General features: G+C 33.5%; 1 protein-coding gene across 1 annotated transcript; it reads left to right on the forward strand.

Annotated features, from left to right (window-relative positions):
- The first annotated feature begins 3,104 nt into the window (after positions 1-3,104).
- Positions 3,105-22,012, forward strand: LOC110024670 (ethylene receptor 2-like). Its single transcript, XM_020724773.1, has 4 exons — positions 3,105-3,428; positions 3,682-3,800; positions 3,896-5,746; positions 21,313-22,012. Exons 3-4 carry the CDS (start codon positions 4,013-4,015, stop codon positions 21,838-21,840), a joined length of 2,262 nt encoding a protein of 753 aa, XP_020580432.1. The 5' UTR covers positions 3,105-3,428; positions 3,682-3,800; positions 3,896-4,012; the 3' UTR covers positions 21,841-22,012.
- The last annotated feature ends 1,445 nt before the right edge of the window (positions 22,013-23,457 follow it).

Consider the following 23,457-nt stretch of genomic DNA (forward strand, 5'->3'; position numbering starts at 1 on the left):
TCCCCCAATAAACAACGCATTAAAATTTTCTTTTTTTATTTATTTCAAAAAAGGAAATATAAATTCAATTGTTATTCATAAAAAAATATAAAAAAGAGCCATGACGTGAACTATTTGCATACTTAGAGCCCGTTTGGGACAGTTTATTGCGTGCGGTAACGTTTTGAAAACGCATCAGACCTGTTTGAATAAACTGTATTTTGGCAGCTTATGCATTTTCAAAATACTGATAACAGTGTTTTCTCACCGCACATATCTAGGTGTGATGATAATTTTCTGGCTGCGAGCTTACTTTTCAAAAAAAAATTAAAAATTTGTAATAATCACCGCACCTAGCTTATCAGCAGATTATTCAATAAACTGCAGCTGCCCCAAAGAGACCCTTATTAGCAAACATAGGACACGGTATCTATTTTATATAGTAATCACATAAATTAAATAAATGTGTAATAAATAAATAATTTTTTTTAACTTTATGAATATAAACAAATAATGATATTATTTAAGAATGAAAATACATTAAAATAAAATTCATATTTTTTATAAATAAGAATAATAGACAAATAACAAGTAAAAATAAAAAAAAAATAAAGTTATTAAAGAAATTTGATCATCAATAATTTTCTTAAAATATTGTATAAAAAATAAACGTAAATTATCAAAACCTATTATTTTATTATAAATTTTGATACTATTTATTAAACTTTAGGGAAATTTACATACATAGCACACAACTCTTATGTATTTATATCATGCCCCTATACACTCATATTTACATACATAATATTTTGGCATTTTAAACATATATTATGCATAGATAGGCATCATTTACATACATATGAACTCATTTTTATGCATAGATAGGCAAGGCATGGTTGATATGTAAATACATAAGAACTGAGGGGTATGAATGCAAATGTTTTATTTATTTATTTATTTATTTATTTATTTATATATATCCCCCCGGGCTCTCACTTATGGAAACAAAAATGTAGGAGTACGCATTCACCAGAAATATCCAACGAAAGGGACGTCGGGGGGGTAGGGGATGTCTAGGTTCTCTTAACACCCCCATTGTTTATATTTAGAAGCAATAAAAGCCAATGGAATATCACATTAAATAAATGACACATGTATGGAGCCCCACGACAAAACCCTTCGTCTTTTCCTTTTCCTTTTTTTTTTTTTATTTTTTATTTTTGCCCCCATTATTTTCAAAACTCACCTTTTCAACATGGGACTTTGTTATCTCCACCCTACCTTTTTTTTTTTTTTTTTTTTTTTTTTTTTTTTTTTTTTTAATTTGGAGGTTTTGCATATGTACCCCTCAATTTGTTTGTATTTACATATCAAATATGAGTAGCGGGGACTGAGGGTTCGTTTGGGACGGCGCGCCATTTTAGCACAATTTTACTTGCTTAGATGAACTGCATTTTGATATTTTTTTTTAAATTGCTGCTGAAATCTGTTTTTTTTTTCATCACTCATAGTTAGGTGCGTGGGCAGCTTTCTAGCGGCTCTCAAACTTTTAAAAAAATATTTATATAATTAACTTGAGGGTTCGTTTGGGACGGCGCGCCATTTTAGCACAGTTTTATTTGCTTAGATAAACTGCATTTTGATATATGCATTTTTTTTTAAATTAGTGTTGAAATCCATTTTTTTTTTCATCACTCCTAGCTAGGTGCGGGGCAGCTTTCTAGCTGCTCTCAAACCTTTTTTTTTAAAAAAAATTATAATCAGCTTTATAGTTTTTTTAGCATCAGATTATTATTCAGCAGCTTCACGACTGTTTTTGAATTAGTCGCAGCTGTCCCAAACATACCATAAGTTATATTTTGATAGAACATTGAAATTAGCTCGAAAATTGTTAATCTCTTAAAAAATGATTCAAATTTTAGCTCAGATTGAGATCTGGTTGAAATGAACGAGTGGAGCTATGAGCGGAAATGAACATTGAAATTAGCTCGAAAATTGTTAATCTCTTCAAAAATGATTCAAATTTTAGCTCAGACTGAGATGTGGTTGAAATGAACGAGTGGAGCTATGAGCGGAAATTTTGGATCAATTTTTTTTTAGCTAATTTTGACCGTGTTGAGAAATTAAGTCAAAGTAAACGTAATAATCAACACAATATGTAATTACAAAATTATCTATGTATCACACTATGAGGACGTTGACGATATATAACCATTGGCTCGCTTCGCTCTACTCCGCTAGCTTGTTTCGTTCTGCTCCAACATCTATCTCTTATCTGGTATATGTGTCATACCTAACAGATCTACACACGATCGACTTGAATTGGCTCGCAAGATGGAACGAATTCAAATACCTCAAATTTGAGCCCGCTCGTTCTGATTTCGAGCCGAGTTAGCTCGAAATAAAACATAACAAGCCGCGAGCTGAATTCAATTCAAACCCAATCCATTCAAGCCGAACTCAGCTCGACTCGAAACCAGCTCCTTAACAGCTCAATCTTCCGGGCGGGCAATTGCCTTCTATAAAATTTGAGATTTCTCTATATAAATAATAAAATTTAATATCGCTTAAAAAAATAATATTGGACCGGCTATACATTTCACCTTACTTATACAAGGAAAGACATATTTTACTTTTTAAAATTAAAATTATGATATTTTTTTGTGGATAATTATAAATTTATATTATTATTTAAATTAGATTAAAATAATTTAAATATTTTTAATATTATCCCATTCAGCTTTGGAACTATTCGAAAATTTAAACGTCTACTTATTTTAGAAGTAAAATCTTGATATTTTCACGTAATTAAAAAACACGAATGCACAAATCATTTAATTCAATTTAATTTTTTTTTTAATAATAGTTTGAAAAGGCCATTTGAGTTCCCTAAAAAAAGAATATATTTGAAATCCCTTTCGAGAGCAGTGCATTTAGAGCTACCGTACGGGCATTTTATTATTCCGATTATTTATTTATTTTTTTTTCATAAATTATAAAAATCAAACCTATTATTATAATCCAGTCTTGTAGGTGGGGGGAAGGCGGTAATTACGAGTCAGTGCGTGATTTGGTACAAATAGGGAGTGAGAATAGCATAACTCTTTCTTCATCATCTCGGAACCTTTTTATCTTCACATTCATTGTATTTTCTCCTCAGCTCCGTCTCGTACCCTCCGCTTCTTCTGCCTCCTCGGCTGTCGTTGCTCGCTGGATCGAAGCTCGAGAAGACCAGACTTTTCTACACTCTTCTTATCCGTTTCGACGCGGGAATGGAATGCGGTGGAAGGGCGGCTAACTGAGGATCAGTTTTCTCGGCTTGAAAGAGACGAGGGAAGAGCGATTGCGGCTGTTCTGCGGGGTCTGGATGTCTTGGTTGGATTCTTTTAGTTCTTTTGTTTTGGATTAGAATGAGATCGAGCAAGCGGTTTGAGGAGGTGGATGCACAGGTAATGATTTTTTGTCGGATCTTTAAGATGCGGCTGATCTGGATTTTGGTGGTTTGGTTGTGTTTGTGGTGATGGGTGGGGTGATTTTAGGGAGTGATTGGTGTCTTTTGGTTGTTGTGAGACCTGAGAACTGGGATTTTGGGCGTGAGTTGGGTATTTCATGCCGATCCTGATTGCTTGGATTGTGAATGTTGGATGTTCAATGCTTGGTTTAGCGGAAGTGTTTCTTCTAACTCGATTTGTTTGGTTTCAGCTTAATTTTGCGGGGAAGAAATGGTTTTAAGAGCGCGATCGTCGGATTTTGAAGCGGATAGTTGGTTTCCGGGTTGATGCTACTGATCAGTGTAACTTTGGAAGAGCGAGGGATTAGCTGTATGATTTTTTTTTAAAAATTTGTTTGTTGACTCATCTGCTGGTTTTTTTATCCTTGATATTGTTCGCTAAATATATTTTTGAAATGGATTTAGGGCTCACGAAGGGAATTCGAGGACTGAGAATTAGGTATATGGTAGTTTTTCGAGTGATTTTGGATATTTAGTGGGTTTTTGTATGTAAATGGATTGAATGAAGTTCCCTCCGATCAAATGTTGAGAGCATTGTGCCATGGCTTGCTGTTTATGTTACTTATGCTTTCTGCTTCCGCCATTGAGGTCGGATATCCCCGCTGCAATTGTGAAATTGACGGCGTCTTGAGTGCTGAAGGTATTCTTCAATGTCAGAAAGTGAGCGACTTCTTGATTGCGGCGGCGTACTTCTCCATACCTCTTGAGCTCTTATATTTCGCAACTTGCTCGGATCTATTCCCTTTTAAATGGATCGTCTTCCAGTTTGGAGCCTTCATTGTGCTATGCGGACTTACGCATTTGCTCAATGTGTTCACATACGAGCCTCACTCATTTCTCCTGATGCTGAGCCTCACCATATCCAAGCTCCTCACTGCACTTGTGTCCTTTGCTACAGCAATCACTCTCTTAACTTTGATCCCTCAGCTTCTGAGAGTGAAGGTGAGGGAAAATTTTCTGAGAATAAAAGCTCGGGAACTGGATAGGGAAGTTGGAATGATGAAGAGGCAAGAAGAAGCAAGTTGGCACGTCAGAATGCTGACTCATGAGATTCGGAAGTCCCTTGATCGGCATACTATCCTCTACACAACTTTGGTTGAGCTTTCAAAAACTTTGGGGCTTCAGAACTGTGCAGTATGGATGCCAGATGAAGGCAGGAAAGTTATGATTTTGACCCATGAGTTGAGACAAAGACGCACGATAGAATTGTACGAGCAATCTATCCCCATTGATGATCAAGATGTAGTAGAAGTTAATGAATCACAAGGTGTAAGAATACTCAGACCAGATTCTTTGCTTGCATTGGCAAGCAGTGGTGGAGATCCTGAATCAGGATCTATAGCTGCAATTAGGATGCCAATGTTGAATGTGTCCAGTTTTAAGGGCGGGACACCGGAGCTAGTCCAAGCTTCTTATGCTATATTAGTTCTAGTTCTACCTAGGGATAATTCTAGGGTTTGGAGCTGCCATGAGTTGGAGATTATTGAAGTAGTTGCCGATCAAGTTGCTGTTGCTCTATCTCACGCCGCTGTGCTGGAAGAATCACAGTTAATGATGGATAAACTCACTGAACAGAATAGAGCTTTGCTGCAAGAGAAGAAGAATGCCCTGATGGCAAGTGAAGCGAGAAATTCTTTCCAAAGAGTCATGAGTCAGGGAATGAGAAGGCCAATACACTCCATTTTAGGGTTGTTATCCATGATGCAACTGGAAAATTTGAGTTCCGAACAAAAACTTATCATCAACACAATCATGAAAACGAGCGGTGTTGTTTCAACATTGATAACCGATGCATTGGAAATATCGAATATCAACAGTGAGAGATTGACATTGGAGATGAAACCATTTCATCTCCATTCTATGATCAAGGAGGCTGCTAGTGTTGCGAGGTGCCTTTGTGATTGTAGAGGATTTGGATTTGGGGTTCAGGTTGATAATGGTGTGCCTGATAGTGCTTTTGGGGATGAAAAGAGAATTTTTCATGCCATACTCCATATTGTTGATAAATTGTTGAGTGGATATGATGAGGGATTTGTTAGTTTTCAAGTTCAATCCTGTAATGAGGCCCAAGATGGTCAAGATCAGGAATGGTTGACATGGAGATCAAACTTTCCTGGTTTTTCTGTGAAGTTTGAGATTGGGATTAGAAATCCTGACTGTAGTGAGCCAAGTTCTTCTGTTCCACAAGCTTGGAGACTCAATAGTGAGGGCTATGACATGGGCCTCAGTTTCACTATGTGCAAAAAACTTGTGCAGGTAAGCATGTTTAATTCCTAACATCTAAAGAATAAATATCAAAGTCAGTAAATTTAGCACATGGATGTGATATTTAATTTTCTTCTACCTTAGATTAAATTGTCTTATAATGTTGGTCTTTGATATTGCATTCATTGAAAATTTTAGTTCAAGCTATTTGGCATAGGAATGAATTATATTATGATATGTAAATTTATTTCTGTTAATTTTATCAAAACCAAGTTTAATGTGAAGCACAGCATAAGCAACTTTGAAAAATTTTAATAAATTTATAGGACTTGTCTTGATATATTGATTTATTGGTAGTATTTATTATAAATGTTTTGGTTTTACCCTCATGTCCTTGGAAAGCCTCTTGTTGTGTGTTGTTAATGTCTTTCCATGTTGATGGAGTGTGCCACATATTCTAAACTTCAACTTTCAAGCAACACCTCAAGGACGCCCTTGGGACAAGCCTCTAATTCTAAAGTGAATGTCGTGCTATAGAGAATTCTGGTTTTTATGATCAATGGAGGGTATTATGCGTACCCATTTAGCTTTGATACAATGATAGGCAAGACACTTCCTCTTTTGGCTATAACCTCTTTAAAGCTCGAGTATGCAATAAATGGGATTTGCATGAATAATTAAATAAGTAAAAACATTTTAATCTTGACACCTCTATTTAATGGTTCTAATTAAGGTCAATGATTGATGCGTCTCTCAATCAATAAGGTAAGGACATGTCATATGCAATGTTGTGAAAACCGGATCGCGCATCAAACTAGAAGAAAGAGTTGGTCAATGTTCATTTGTTTGATCGTGGTTGAATCATATAACATAATAAATATAAAAATTAATTATGTCCTAAATGATATAATAATGATGCAATAATACAAATATAAAAAATATAAATAAACAAATGCTATATTCTATTTTTGAAATTTTAAATAACTTCAAAAGATGAAGAAACGATCTCTATCTTGAATATACTGATGAAAAAAAATCAAACATTAATTTGGACAAATAATGAACATTTTTACTTGTACAATAAGGATAACTCAAAGCCTCAAGTAAGCCTCCAATTGGAAATCATAAAATAACTTGTCTATCATGTTTGTAAAAAAATGACTTTGTGTGATTAGGTATTTAGTTAGGTGCATTAATAAAAAACACCAACATAAAACTAAGCTTATATTAATGGCACTATTAAAGTGGATTTCTAAAACATCTATGGATTAAACCTAATTGTTGAATTGATTTGAACTTAATGAGTTTCTTTATCTATTTTGTGCTTGAGATTGTTTGACCAGGTAGTCAGAGCAAGCGATATAAGGCCTTTAGTCTAATAAATCAATCACATTATAGGCATGAAATTAACATTCATAATCAGACAATAAAGGAGCATTTTTGCAATTAATAATTTTAATTAATTTAATATATATTTTGTGAGTTATGCAATGCTATTCAAATTAAATAGATATTAAATTACAATGCCTAACATAATGTGCTCGTAATTTTCAATTAGAATACACCTGCTTAGTGGTGTCCTAAGATTCAAGCTTGGCTTGAGTTGAGCCTTAGTTTTAACAACAAGCCAGGAAAGAGGTGCCAAACTATGTTGCCTATATTCTCTTGGGAGAACTGCATTCATAAACTTAACCCTAGACATAACAAGCCTATTTATGCCCAGTGATAATAATTATAAAAGACTAAGACGTTCTTAGGCGTACAAAAGACAAATTTTACCTTAGGCTAGGCGTTAACCTAACAATAACCCCCCAACCCCGCCTCCCTTACACCTTGAGAACAATGTGGGAAAAATGAGTGTTCTTTCTCCTCTCCCACCGCTGTCTACATTCCTTCATTCGCTGCCTCCTCGTCATGCACTATGAGAACTTGTAATTTTTTATCCTTGTAACGGTGTTTTGGGGTAAACTTTTCATCACACCGGAAATATAACCCTATGGCTCGCTTCTCCTATATCTATGTCTCTGTTAGGCGCTTTTGTGTTGCTCCCAGTCATGATATATTATTTGTGTCATATGCAGCCTCTTTCTAGACTTTAATTATTTGATCTTTTGGTATCTTTTTGATTGTAGCAGTTCGGTACAACGTTCCATCCGTGCCGCTTGTGCTGGCTCTCTTCATCTGATTCTTGTACCCTACCATCTGTGCTAGCTTCATCGTCTTCTTCAATCCCCACTGTCTTAATAGTTGAAGTGTTGCTCGTATGTTGGGCTTTAGGCCCTCAATAACAATTTTCTCCAATTTTGCTTTAGAAATCCCTCTCAGCCGTCTTGACAATAGCTCAAACCTATCCCCGTACTCCATGATAGTCCCCTCCTGTATCAAGACATAAAATTGTTCGTGTATGTCTCCTTCCTGAATTGCTCGGAAACTTTCCAACTAATAATCCTTGAATTCCTCTCACGAATAGATCGAGTATCTAGCCTCCCTACACTAAAACGAGGCTAGTGCTTTTTCTTCCAAACATAACCTTGCAATCATGAGTTTCTCCTCCACATCTAGCCCATTTACCGCGAAGTATCGCACTGCCCGATACACCCACCCATGTGCATCTCTCCCTTTCTGAAGATCGACATCTTTAACTTCCTAACTCTAACATCTCCATCGCAACTTAACCCCCCCTCTCTCCCCTGTATTGAAGGTAAAATTCCCTCATTCGATCTTAACCATATCCCCTCCCTACTTCTCTCATTTCTTCTTCATGCTCCTTCATAACTCTTGCATAATATTCTGTCCAAGTTTCGACTCGTACCTCTTGCATAATCTCTTCTCCAATTTTCGCCTCATCCGCCTCCATCACCACCAATCGGAGTCCCGAGAGAGGGTTCGTGATAGTGGATGTTTTACTTCTCGTGCTCCTCACGTTAGATCTCTTTTCCTTTCGATTTAGCCAATGAATCTCCGTTTAATCCTTGGATAGGGTTTGCAAATTTAACCACGTCGAGATTTTGGATTTCATCTCAATGAGTTTCTTTATCATCTCTCGAATTTCCCCCATGCTCTTGAATTGTTCTTCCATTTGGTTCTCCATAGAAATAACCTATCCTCTATTGTGGCGAACTTCTCTTCCATCGCAGATCTAATTTGACTGATCTCTTCCTCCAACTTTTTCTCTAAACCATCAACTTTTTTTTTTTTGCTTCCATAACTTTTTTTTCTACAAAGCACAAAAACACTTGCACACTGAAATTCCGTCAATTGATTTGCGGGTTTGTATCCAAGTACATATGACTATCATCGATCTGGATAGCGTCGGTACAAGCTGAAATACAATATCTTCGTACGTGAAATAATCTATGTAAGTTGAACTTAGTCGTAGAAATCCGATCCGTTGAAATCAACCACAGATCTACGCAAGCCCAATACAATGGCTTGAATCGCGTCACTGTTGCCGCGATCCTGTCGTAAGGCTTGGACAACGCGAAAGTTGTAGAAAAATAGAGTTTTGGGTCTCTGCACGTTGCTTCGCCCCGTCACTGCCTTTGCATCTAGCTCTGATCGCGATTGGATCGCCAGATAGTGCAAGAGGAAGAGAAAAATGGGAGTTTTGGATCTCTGTACGTCGCTTCACCGCCACTGCCTCCCTAGCTAGCACTGATCGCTGTTGGATCGCGCAGACGGCGCAGGAGGAAGAGAAGAATGAGATTTTCAGGTCTCTCCATGTTGCAATCCTCGTCTTTCAGAATTTAGGGCTTTCCTGTAAACCACGATGCTCATCGTGGCTTCCCCTGTACTTCGAGATCAGGTCGTGGATCGACACTTCGGCTTTCGACACTCTATTTTTTTCTTTGATTTCTACAACAGACTGTTCTGATACCAATTTGAAATGATCTGAATCAAAATCGACACGTTCCTCCACATAATATAGGGCAAACACTATTTCTTCAATAAATCAAACAACTCAACAAGAATACAAAGATAAACACTTCAATTCAAGAGGTAGACGATCTCTCCCAATTCATACAATTCGAGAGATACGAAATCTCTCCCAAACCCTAGACCTAAGACTTACAATTCAATCTCATGTATAAACCAAACCCTAAACATAAGAAGCTTATTTATACCCAACAATAATAATAATAAAAGATTAAGTTGCCCTTAGGCGCACAAAAGACAAAATTGTCTTTAGGTGTACAAAAGACAAAATTGCCCTGAGGCTAGGCGCCAACATAACAACTTGCTCTTTGATTTGGGTTGATGAAGATTTATTTTTGTTAGGTACCTGTTAAAGGCGTTAGTAAAGTAAGTGGGACTAACTTCAATTGCAAAATAATTAGCCTTGGAATGAATATGATTGATGTCAAACACATAGAAATACATCAATATTTATGTGGTTTGGTGAGATTCACATATATTCATGGCCGCAAAAGTGTCAGATATTCTGCTAAGAATCAGAAGAGGTACATTGAGAGATTATACTTTATAGTTTATACTAAAAAATATCACTTTGTTAGTATTTGGAGGCAAGGAAGAAGCAAATCATCTGTTGTCCTAGTTTTTTCTCAAATATGAATGCTTAACATCTTAATTATTTTACAAAGGAGAAATAATTATTAATATAATCACTATTATTGTTCTATCTACCAAAAGGGTATATAGATGTATGGATGCATTTATGTAAATGACCCTATACACAGGAAAACTCCATAGTGATTGTCTCCACATTCTAACCATCATGCTAATACGACTTGATATCAAGGTAAATTGTGTTGAAAACCACCTAAACTTGTCCCTTATTTTGGGGAAGATTTCTCCAAATCTGGAAACTAACTCTCTTTGCTTTACCAAATTGATATGCTTTGCCAAAGTTGTTCAATCGAACACTTCATCATTCAATTTTGTACCTTACAACACATAGTTTACTAATTCTCTTTGCTTTACCAAACTGATATGCTTTGCCAAAGTTGTTATATCGAACGCTTCATCATTCAATTTTGTACTTTACAATACATAGTTTACTAACTCTATTGTCGTTAATATGACTAAAGCAACTTTATGAACCTTAAAAGTATTATCATTACTTGAGAATTTATATTCCACAATACTAAGTGTGCTTAAGGATTTTATATTCTTTCTACGCTGGTACATAACCAACTGCAACTAACTAAATAGTCACAACAACATGTGCCCTCAACTGCATAGTGTCTAAACTTTTGGTCTTGCCCCTTCGAATCTTGGGCTACATATGAAAGTCTGTAAATAAGAACACTTGACTCGATTTCATTGCTTTCGGCACCTTCTTCTATCAATTTACAAAAGAGAGTCGCCAATATCAAAACTTACTAATTAGCAATCTAAAATTGCTTCATCATCCTTTCCTTGTTTTTGCTATTTCCCACGTGTTTGCTTCTCTTTGAGGCTAAGAAATACATCTTTATGTGCCAATTTTATTTTGAAGCTGAAGCAAATTATCTTTTTGAATCTGCCACTAGATTTAGTCTTCCCATGATTTAAAAAGGTCTCCTGCTCATAGGATACCCCAATTGTTATGCACCTTCAGTTGGTTTATCATCTCCCTTGATCTTGGAAATCACTTTCTTTGTACGTTGCAAATCATTGATGTCTTTTAAAAGTTATTGTGTCATGTCAATATTTCATCTTATCTTTCAGTGTTTGTAAGAAAAGGGGGAATGAGCATTAAAATAGTAATGTTTAAATTTTTTCATCATTAATCACATTAAAATAATAATGTATAGGAGAATGTATCTTGGTGTATGCTTTTATATGATGATATCCTTCTTGTGAATAAGACTAGAGAAAAAGTTCAAGAAAAACTTTAATTATGGAGGCTTGTGAATAAGACTAGAGAAAGAGTTCAAGAAAAAACTTTAATTATGGAGATCTATATTGGAGTTTAATCGCCTTCGTTTGAAATACATGGAATGTAATTTTAGTAGTAGTAGCTCTAGTGGTGGAGCTGTTATTTGTAGAATTCAAAGTTGGTTGGTTGAAGTGGAGGAATTCTTCGGGCCTATTGTGTGATAGAAAAATAGTGGTTTGATTGAAAGGAAAATTTTATAAGATGGTGGTGAGACCTGCAATGCTCTATGGAGAAAAATGTAGGCCTTTATAAGAGAAACATAAAACAAAGTTAAGTGTTGCCAAGATGAGAATGTGTTGATGGATGAGTGGCTTGACACTTAGAGACAAAATGAGAAACAAATAGATCCGTGATAGGGTTGGTGTAGCTTCAGTGGTGGAGAAATTAGAGGGAGTCGTCTTAGATAGTTTGGGCATATTATAGGCGACCATTTGATGATCCGGCTAGGAGAGTGAATGTTTTACATTTGACTTATGTTAAGAAACGCAGAGGTAGACCTAGAACAACTTGGGCTTATTGTATAAAAAATAATCTTAATTTGTTCGAATTAAATTAAATTATGACACTCAATTGGACGCAATGGAGAAAAATGATTCATGTAGCTGGCCCCACTTAGTGGGGTAAAATCTGTTGTTGTTGTTGTAATCACATCCATATTTCTCAAATTTTAAATGATACATTTGAATTTGTTTAAATGTGATTTGATTAGCATATCTTTTTGTACATGGAGCTAATACAATTCTTGCTTTTGGTATAATTTGCTGGTGTCTTTTGGTCATGCACAATGACTCGCTTAATCACAATCATTTTATCTATTTCTATATTATCATTTTCACTCGTCATCATAGGCAACTTTTGAGTGCTTTCATTATTGGACTAAAATTCTATGTATCTTGGTTCTCTAAAGGTTACAACTCTCTAGCTACATGGCTATCACACTTATAATCTTGCTCTATGCTATTAGGAAAAGAAAGTGGGCTAGTTTAAATTGTGGAAAGATCAACCTTAAGAGCAAATATGATGGACTACAAAATAATTACTAAAGATTTCTAACAAAACAAAAAAAAAAATATATATATTTGAGATTCATTTTTACCCATGACAGCATATAAATCAAAATTTTCTTTTAAGCATTAAGATAGGTACATGGAGAGATTACATTTTGTTTAAATTTGTGAGATGAGGGTAAAGTACCGCTTTGCTAATATTAGAAGGTAGGGTAAAAGCAAATCGTTTGTTATTGTAGGTTTTTTTTCGAAGTTAAAACCCAAAAAGTCTATTGATTTAAAAAAGAGAAATAGCCATTGTTGTTCTCCTTTCTGAAATGAGAACACCATGCTTCTGCCGAAGACTCCTCTTTGTAGCAATGGGAAGTTTCCCTTCTCATTGTATAGTGCTTTCATTATTATATAGTGCCCAAAATCATACACTAGTGACCCTTCATCTGTTTATTTCTCTCTAAATTCCTGAAATTTATTTGCACGATTCAAAGGTTAATTCTTCCTATAAGTAATTATGATATAATCTAAATCAAGACTTTATAATTATGAAGATATTGTATTTCATTTTAAAAGAAGTAAAAATTTGGAAATAAATTTATCTCTATGAGGTGCATGCCCTCAAGAGTTGTTGATGCAACAACTAAATAAACTTTGAATGTGGTCGAAACAATATCATTAGAAGGTCCTTAAATTTTTTTTTTTAATTCATTAATGAATGTTGAATTTATTCCGTTACATGCGTCACTATTGGCTCTTATTCAGCTAGCATCAAACTTATATTGGTGCACGCTCTTTTTGCGGCGTCTTATGGTGAGAAGTCTTAACAATGTAATGAATGTCATTATTAGTGTTCTTAATTAATGAAGGTCTCTTCTTAAAAACATTTATTCAGCTAGCATCAAACTTATATTGGTGCACGCTCCTTTTGCGGCGTCTTATGGTAAGAAGTCTTAACAATGTAATGAATGTCATTATTAGCGTTCTTAATTAATGAAGGTCTCTTCTTAAAAATATTCGTTGGAAACTATTGAAATTCTTCTATAAGTGCTTCAAATAGGTCACATTAGTTAGCAAGGAGTGAAATCTAAACCTTTGGATGATCTCCCTTGGAGCCATTAATCGTTAAAGAATAGAGCCACTTAATTGTGAGCCTTTTCTTGGGTAATTTTTGAAGCAAAGTTCAAACTCTTTTTTCAATAAAGCCTAAAGAGGTAAATCTTGAGCACAAGGGCTGAAATCACCTTTCATGTATCTCTCATGGGACTTTCTAAGTTGTGTGTTAAATTCACTCATTTATGAGTCTCTCATAGGAATCTTAAACAATGAAGTTAAAGTCATGTCATTAAGTTACTTGTAGGGAATCTTAAACTATGAAGTTAAAGTCATGTCATCAAGTTACTTGTAGGGCACTTTATCAAGTATCGATGTTTTTCATCTAGGTTTCTCTCATATGGCTCTTAAGAAGTGAAGATTGAAAGCCCTCAACCATAAGTCTCTTTATGAGAGAAGCCTAACCTTCACTTTTCTCTTTTGGATATCTTGAGATGAGGTCAAGCCTCTTAAGTGTGAATCTTTTGGAACACTTTAATTGAAGATTGTTAAGTTTATTGAAGGGATTTTTCTTCTAGGAAAGTATTGTACCTTTAACAAAAGAATGATTTGATGTGAATTATGCTTTTTCGTTAGGTTAAAGGAATAACGAATATGGATTCGTAGCCACATTGTGTATATCATTTTTACTATTGTATGTTGGATGATGTCCCATGACATTTTGCTATATGAGAGAAATCAATGTAGGTCAAAGCTACACAATCATTTATCCAAAAGGAGGCCATTCCTTGCATTGAGACCCTAATGAGCACCTTAAACAATTTATTTTAAAGGATGAGTAAAATTAAAATAATCTAATGTAATAGAACAACTCCACTAGCATGACTTTGAAAATTTATTTCATGTTTCTTTAATGAAAATAAAAAAGATAAATGTATGATGATTTTTATAAGGTTAGATTTTAGGGATACCTTTTTCTAAAATTCACAAGTTACATAGGTAATTACTAAAGTAAACCTCTACAAGAAAGGGGTCAAACTTACCACATAGTATAAAATGATCAATTTTGATCGGAAATGGGACTTCTTGCTTGGGATGAAATATCTTTTTAGAGAGAATAATGCTTCTTTGAACTGTCTGACCCATGCTTGTGAGGGGAGCGATCTCGTTATTGTCCTTAAGGGTTTTTTGTTAAGATTGATAATTAAAATGTTGCTCTAAGTTTTACTGGATTTGTCAACTTGGATTTGAGATCGATCATATTGGTCGAGGCAATTTTTTTAATTGATAGGCTAAATTAGACAACTAATTAAGCATAACATACTAGCAATTTGATCTTAATAACATTTTCCTTGAGGCTTTGTAATTTAGATTCAACCAAACACTTGTCGTGGTCGGAAATCAAAGAAAATCAACTCTTGAGGTTTTGATCGAATCTTTTCCAACTACAATTGCATATTAGAACTTAGCTAGGTTCTCTTCTAAGCCATAATTTGGCCTCTGCATACCATTTAGTCATTACCAGGACTTGAAGATTTATCATCTTCTAGTTATGATAAACCTTGCAAACCATAACCATTGAGCAAAGGAATTTATCCTCTTTTAATATATAATATTCAACAAAAGGAGCCTCAATAAGGGTGCGATGTAAGCCGAGACTATATTATAGTCCTTGTGAGATGAAGGTGGTCAATGTATACCAAAGTCGCATCATCAACTTTATGATCGAACGAGTCTTTGTTGTTTGATGAAGTGATATAACTGATCTTGTTTAGGAGATAAAAATTTGGGCATGTTGGAGCCAAACCATAACCTTCTCCCTAAAAGTCCACGGATGGGATAGTAGAAGCCATGCCAACACCACCATAATATCTTGAATGCATGGATTGAGAAGGTCAGAGCCATACCATATCCATTTTCTTTGAAGCACATGGGATGGAGTAAACCAAATCCATGGCATCACTGTTATCTTAAAGTAATGATTGTTTTAGTTTATTGCTATAACAACGTCTTGAAGCGGAATCAAACTTGGTTATAGCCACACTATTGAAGTTGGCTTATAAAAATACAATTGAGAATATCCTATAAAAGAGGGTTGCAATCTTTGTTACCCCCTAATCCATGGTGGAGGGCTTTGGAATTTCTTAACATCCCTAGCATATTAAGCCTTGTCATTGAGATGTTAGGAATAATATATTCTCATGGCTTCCAACATATACTTTTCATTCTATTGTGTGTGACTTGTCTTCATGAAAATGACTCTTTTGAAGGGAATGCGAGGGGATCTTTACTTGAGGTTGGTCCTCGATCTTGGGATTGTATAAATTATGTGATCAATATGGTCATCAAAGATTATGATTGGGCATATTATTATGTAAAGATAAATGAAATTATATTTTTTTAAGTATTAAAAATTGAATTTCTTCATGGAAATTGCCAACGTGGTAATTTTCATATCACACCATTGATATTGAAGGGGACACCACCAGGAATCTTTTGACTCAATTAAATTATTAATTATACATCATATAAAGGCGTTTAAGGCCTAAAAATTGAACCATTAGATTAAGATTTAGATTATAGCAGGATATTGATGAATTTGGTTTTCTTAAGAACTTATTTTGATATATATTTTTTTAAATTTATAATTTAGGATTCAAATAATTCTTGTGGAATTGTTTTTAGTTTGAACTTATCTAAGTTGTTATTATATATTTGGTTTTTTTTTTTTTGGTGGAGTTTCTTTAAAAGGTTTGTAATTCAAATAAAAAAATCAATCAAAACTCTTCCAATTATTTTACTATTCTCAAGCTTATAAGGATCAACTACAATTCCTATAGTAAGAACTAAGGGATGCAAATGTTCTTTATCGCCTTTATTTAATCATTGAGGTTTTAGGCTATCGTTGTTACTCTTTGTTCCATGTTTTTAAAATCATATTGCATAGATTGGTTCAATTATGAAGCGATTCTAATTTTTTTTCCTGAACTCGTTTTATTCACAAGAAGGATATCCATCAGGGAAGAGCATACACCATGGGACATCCTCCTATAAATGTATCGTTGGATCATCCATAACTAAAATAAAAAAATTTGGGCTTAAAGCTTTCTTCTCCATAACTAAAATAAAAAAATTTGGGCTTAAAGCTAATTCTTCATGTAATTCTGTCAATCCTCATTGTGTTCGCACATAAGTAATTGTTGTAATATACATACCTTTAATGACTTGAATTAACAATATAAATGCCTTTTTTTTTCTAAAATTCTTCAAAGAACTCCTGGAAAATTTGGATAAGCGTTTTTTTTTAAAATCAACAAAAATCACATGTTGATTCTTCTTAGGGCCTGTTTAGGTCGGCGGTGCGGCAACACACCATAATTTTGTCTATTTGGGTAAACTGCGTTTTGACAGTTTTTCCAAAAAGTTGTCACTGAAATCTTTGTTTTTTCACCAGTCTTGGCTAGGTGTAGTGACAACTTTCTAGCTACAATCTCACTTTTTCAAAAAAAAAAAAATGAAATAGCCGACACAACTTTTTGAATATCAAATTATTTTTCAGCAGCTTCATAACTATTTTTTAATTAGCTGCAACTGTCCCAAACAGACCCTTACTCTCTTTATATATTTCCATCAAACTTTTCAATAAATGTATAACTTTCATGGTAGCCTCGTTCTGCATAAATCCAAACTAATTTTGAGAAATTATCATATTACTATTTTTCTTCATTCGTAACCTTATTTAATTTATTTCTCTCATAAATTTAATGTATGACACATTAACTTAATTCATCAATAATTTGCACACCCTTGTGCATCCCCTTTATTCTTAAAAATAGGAATGAATACTCTTTCTCCACTCATCAAACTTTTTTTTTTGTTTTAAAATATGAAAAAAAATTTAGTAAGCCAATAAATTCTTATATTTGTAAATATTTTCACACTTCTATTGGAATATCATTGGTTCCTACTGTTTTTTCACACTTTATTTTCTTCAATGTCTCTTAAACTTTCGTTCTACTAATGCGATGGTAGAAAAAATTTTTTATTTATTTATGATACATTAACTTAATTCATCAATAATTTGCACACCCTTGTGCATCCCCTTTATTCTTAAAAATAGGAATGAATACTCTTTCTCCACTCATCAAACTTTTTTTTTTTTTTTAAATATTAAAAAAAATTTAGTAAGCCAATAAATTCTTATATTTGTAAATATTTTCACGCTTCTATTGGAATACCATTGGTTCCTACTGTTTTTTCACACTTTATTTTCTTCAATGTCTCTTAAACTTTCGTTTTACTAATGCGATGGTAGAAATAATTTTTTATTTATTTATGATATTAAGATAACTAAAATTGATCTTATTTTCATAATCTTTATTAAAAATTTTATCAAAATATCTCACAAACTATTTTGAATATCATTGTTTGAGAAAAGCACTACTTGATTTTCATCTTTAATGCACTTACTAAATGTTTACTTTTTATTATTTATTTGTTTTACTTGTTTATACGTATATTTTCACCTTCTTTAGTATATAATATATTATAAAGTTCATTAAAAACAAAATTTTTAGCATCGTAAATTTTCTCTTAGACCCCCTAGTGGTCACCTTATATTTTTCCCAATTCTCCAAGCTTTTACATTTAAACCAATTTTAATAACAAAGTTCCTTATTTTTTATCTTTTCTTTGCACATTATTATTCCAACAAAATTTTTTTATTCATAAGAGTTTTTTCTTTTGATTCTCCAAGCATATTTTTTTACCGCTTGTTTAATAAGTCTTTCTTTTATATTACATAGTATTAGTTTTTTCATAAACATTCTGAATCTTAAGATTTTGAAGTTTACTTATAAAAATAGTTTTATTTGTTTTTTAAGTGCATCCATCCAATTTTATGATAATATTTTGTTGTATTTTTCATTTTTTAATTGTTCATGTTAAAATCTAAAGCTTATAATGAATGTTAGGTACTTAAATTTTTACTTGGAATGATCTTGCAATTCTGACAATTCTTACAATCTTAACGATTTATTTTTATCATAAGAAAATAATTAATTTGTGTTGTATTAGATCTATTATTATATGTGATACTATGATCATATAAACTATTTGCAATAGCACAATTATATGTTGAACTAAAATTTAATAGTACTCTATCTTCTTCATTAGTTTATCCAAAGTCATGCCTACCATGAATACTTCTAATATTTTCTCCCATTCTACCAACTTGTTCAATTAAATCTCATCAGTATATATATTTTTTAGTTTCAAAATCTTTGTATTAAATATCCAAATCTATTTGGGGAGCATAAATACTTATAATATTAAGAATCTTGATATCAACAACAATCTTTAGAGCTAGAATTCTATATCTAGTTCTACTAATTTTTACAACATTATTCTCAAACTCTTATCTATAATTTCAGCTACACCATTTTAGTACAACTTCTACCTGAATATCAAAATTTGAAATTTATACTAACAATCTCTAGTCTTTTCTCCGACTCATTTAATTTTTTGAATGCATAAGATATTTATCTTCCAATGAAACATAATATCTACTAATTTTTTTAATTTATTTGTTAGAGTACTTATATTCCAAGTTTTTATGATAATATTATTTTTATAGACTAACTTTTTTACACGCATCCGTCTGCAATGTGAGAAGACTTGCTTATTTAACACTATGTCATGCGCTAGTGCAACAACCCTTGAACACTTGTCACTGTATTTAAGCCATACAACTCGTCGCTTTAGGGGATGCCCAAACATTCATACAATGATTTAAAGGAAATAAAAATATTATTATTGCATAAATGTAATATAATTATATCATACTGCTATTACTTCTTCAATTGCAGTCTTCAAGACCTTGTTATTTGTTTTTTTCGCTACCCTATTGATATTGTTTGGCGCCTGCTATTTGTTGAAGCCGTTGCTATCATTGTTTTTGGATGTTGCTAATATTGTTTTTGAATGCTGCCGCTACTTTGCTTGCTAGTTGCTACCATCGTTGCTCTGATTGTTGTTGTCAACTTCTGTTGCTTTACTTATTATTATTATTATCATTATAATAATAATAATAATAATAATATTATTATTATTATTATTATTTTCCTTTGCTAGTTTGCTGTAAATTTTATTGTTATTGTAACACAACTAGGCAAAACTAGGTACTGCTTTTGCTGTTCTCACAAAAAAATAGGAAAGTGTAATCCAACTATAGTTAGAGAAAACATGAATTAAGTTGGCCTTTGAATCAAGATTGAGGCACCAATTTTTGCTGTATATACAAACAAATAACGGGCAACTGGGTCATGTATGTTATATAAAGTGATGATTTTTTTTTTACTATAAATCATTATGCTTCAGCTTTTTTAGAGTTCAAATTATTGTTGATTTTTAATTGTACTTGACCAATTCATGTGGCTCATTGAATTCAAATTATTGCTTATTTTTTGTTGTACTTGACCAATTCATGGAACTAATGGCTCATTTTATTTGGTGTAGTTTGAAGTTTTGGAGAGAAATTAACTTGATGTCAAAATCATTTCACAAAACTCCTTCAAATATCAACCTTCATTTACATAAAATCATAATTCTAAAACATTAACTATTTGCAAGAACTCAAACATTCCCTTAAAATTTCATCATTTCCTCAAAATTCATTTGTAAACCTACATTTTAAGCATCATATTTCTGAAGCATTTTTGTAATGAACCTTCGTGAATTCATTAACCAGTAGATGGTAATATTGCTGATACTTTTCCTCTTTTGTAATATTCCTCGAGCTCTTATGGCATAATACTCCGAAGCATTTTTTTTGTCGTAAACATCAAGCTGTATATCACTGGATCAGTTTGGAATTTTAAATAAAGAAATCTTGGCAAAATTGAGTTGTTTATACGTGCAACACATTGAAAGTTCATGAAAACCTGCTGTAATGTCTCCATCCTTCTCAACTATATGAAAGCAGGCTTTTGTCCATTTCAATAGCATGTGTAGACCATGGTTGGAGGACTGGTCGCGAAAGAGCGTCATTTTAATCAATTTTTTTAATTCGGATTGGAAATTTACATACATACAAGTCAATTCTTTTGTATTTACAGATCTAACTCCCAAAGTTTGATATTCATACTTAATACATCTTAGTGTCATAAACCAATGCATGAAAAGGTATATCTTTCTTTTAAAAAGATGCGGGTGTGGTCGAATTTTCGATGTGATGTTAAAGATTTGAGTGACGTTCATATAAATATGAATGTTTAGGTGTTAGACATGCAAGCCGTATTGGTCTAGTGGCTCAGAGCTTTGTCTTTCAACCAAAAGGTCATAGATTTAAGGCTTTTTGCATATGCGGGAAGAAAAAATGTTGAGGTGTTAGTATGTAAATGCACAAGAATTGTGTGAATGTATGTATGTAAATGCCCCTTTGTAATTAATTCTGGAAATTCATGATTTGATTTTCTGTTCATTTCAGTCTAGCTTTGGACCATTCATTTACAATGGGTTGGTGCTGTTTCAAAGTTGATTTGCCATTTTTAATATTCTGAAAATTTTTTTGACAAGAGAATGTAATGGATATTTAAGGAAGAATAGAATATTTTGTGGAAATTTTCATGCTATCCAGTTCCAATGCTCACCATTAATCTCTGTTCTGGTTACACACCCTCTTGCAGATGATGCATGGTGATGTCTGGGTAATCCCCAACTCCAAAGGTTTTCCAACAAGCATAAAACTAGTCCTTCACTTCCAACAACACCCACTCACCCCCGTCTCCGAGCTCAGCACATCAGCGGCTCACCCGCACGGCTCCACCCCAAACTTCAAAGGCCTCCGAGTCCTCCTCGCAGACGACGATGACGTCAACAGAGCTGTCACGCGAAAGCTCCTCGAGAAACTCGGCTGCACCGTCACTTCCGTCTCATCCGGAACTCATTGTCTCAGCTCTCTCAGCAGCTCCGGCACTCTCTACCAGCTCGTGCTCCTCGATCTTCACATGCCCCAAATAAACGGATTCGAAGTAGCGACGAGGATTCGGAAGCTGAGAAGCCGGTCGTGGCCGGCGATCGTCGCTCTGACAGCGAGCACAGAAGAGCACGTGTGGCAGCGGTGCTTGCAAGCCGGCATGAACGGCCTGATTAGGAAGCCGATCATGCTCCAGGCCATGGGAGACGAGCTATATAGAGTTCTTCACAATACTTAGAACAGGGATGATATATACAAGTCATGTCAGATTTTGGTTGATGCAAAATGTATACAGATTGTGGTTTAGTGATTCATTTATGTTGAGGGGATCACATTTGGAAAAAAATGGAAAGCATTGAATGGGGATAATTGTTCCATTTAGTTAATTAGTTTTGATTATATGGTCTATAGTAAGGGCTTATATGGTTGATTTGGCTTGTTGTAGATAGGGAAGGTGTGGTTTATAAAATTATGATTTAGTTTTATAAATACTATTATAGTTGAGGGCTTTTATGGAGTTCAATTTAATGTTGATTTTTAATTGAAATAATGGCTTATTCTATTTGGTGAAGTTGGGATATGTTTTAGAGAAGTGAAATTTGATAGAACTTCTTCAATTATGATGATTTATTCACAAAAAAAGAGGAGTGAAAAGAAAATCATGATTGTTAGATGTATTTTCTATTTGCAAGAAAAATAAAATCCTAAAATTATTATCATTTACACAAATTTTATTTTCTTGTTTTTTTGGCAATCAAAATTGCATTGCTAGATTTTATGGAGAAGTTGCTATCAATTTGTGGCATATTGTTCATTTGTAAAAAAATGTAAAAAATTTTGGGGCATTTACAAACATATTACACAATTCTTATGTATTTACATATGTTATGCATAAATTTTGATGTTTATATTAATAATATCTTGGTGTCATAAATTTATGCTAAAATATTTTACTTTAAACGATATGCATATAAATATAAATGTTACGTGTTAGATGTGTAAATATACTAAAATCGTGAGGTATCTAGGTAAATTCCCCCAAAACATTTTTGTGCCATCTTTCATCGACATCTTTATGGTACTTTAGAGAAGATTAAGAGGTTAAAAATTGATCATAGAGTTAAATCTTTCATTTGGAAGCTTGTTAGGGCAACTTAACCTATTATAGTGTCTTATGATTAATCTTGTAATTGAGTTCAATTTGTATAAATGGCTCTTGGGTTAAGTTTTATGAGCCAGAGGTGTGACTGAGTCAAGCCAGCTCGTGAGCCTATTCATTAGATTTGGCTCAATAAGTGGGTAGTGAGCTAAACTTGATGAGCGAACAAGCCAAATTCAAGCTCGTCTTCACTCCATACATATAAACATTGGTCTCCTCATTTCATTTATATTAAGCAGTTTCATTTTGAACTGATAGAAGTAAGTTTAAGTTCAAGCTTGAATATAACTAATTAATCAAGCCCAAACTTAAGTTGAGGAAGATTTGACCTTGATTCAACTCGACTTATTTTCACCATTACTATGAGCTAACAAGTCAAATTACAATCACATTCACAAGCGGCTTCATTTCATAACATTAATATAAAATAAATTTAAAATAAATTAAAATTTTATGAAAGTGCAATATTTAAATCTCCCTCAAAAATAAGGATTCTAAGTTTAGAAGTGCTGTTAGGAAAATATTAATTTGCATTTTGCAACTTTAATTTTCCCGCATTTAGAAAAATGGTTGGGCGTTCTTCATGATTAATTATGCTTAATTTTTCATTGAAGAAGTAATCATATATATATATATATATATATTGCAGATTTTCAGAAATGTGTGGGCCAATGGGAGATTTCTAAAAATATGGTG

Source organism: Phalaenopsis equestris, unplaced genomic scaffold (genome assembly GCF_001263595.1).
Source record: "Phalaenopsis equestris unplaced genomic scaffold, ASM126359v1 Scaffold000266, whole genome shotgun sequence".
NCBI lineage: Eukaryota > Viridiplantae > Streptophyta > Magnoliopsida > Asparagales > Orchidaceae > Phalaenopsis > Phalaenopsis equestris.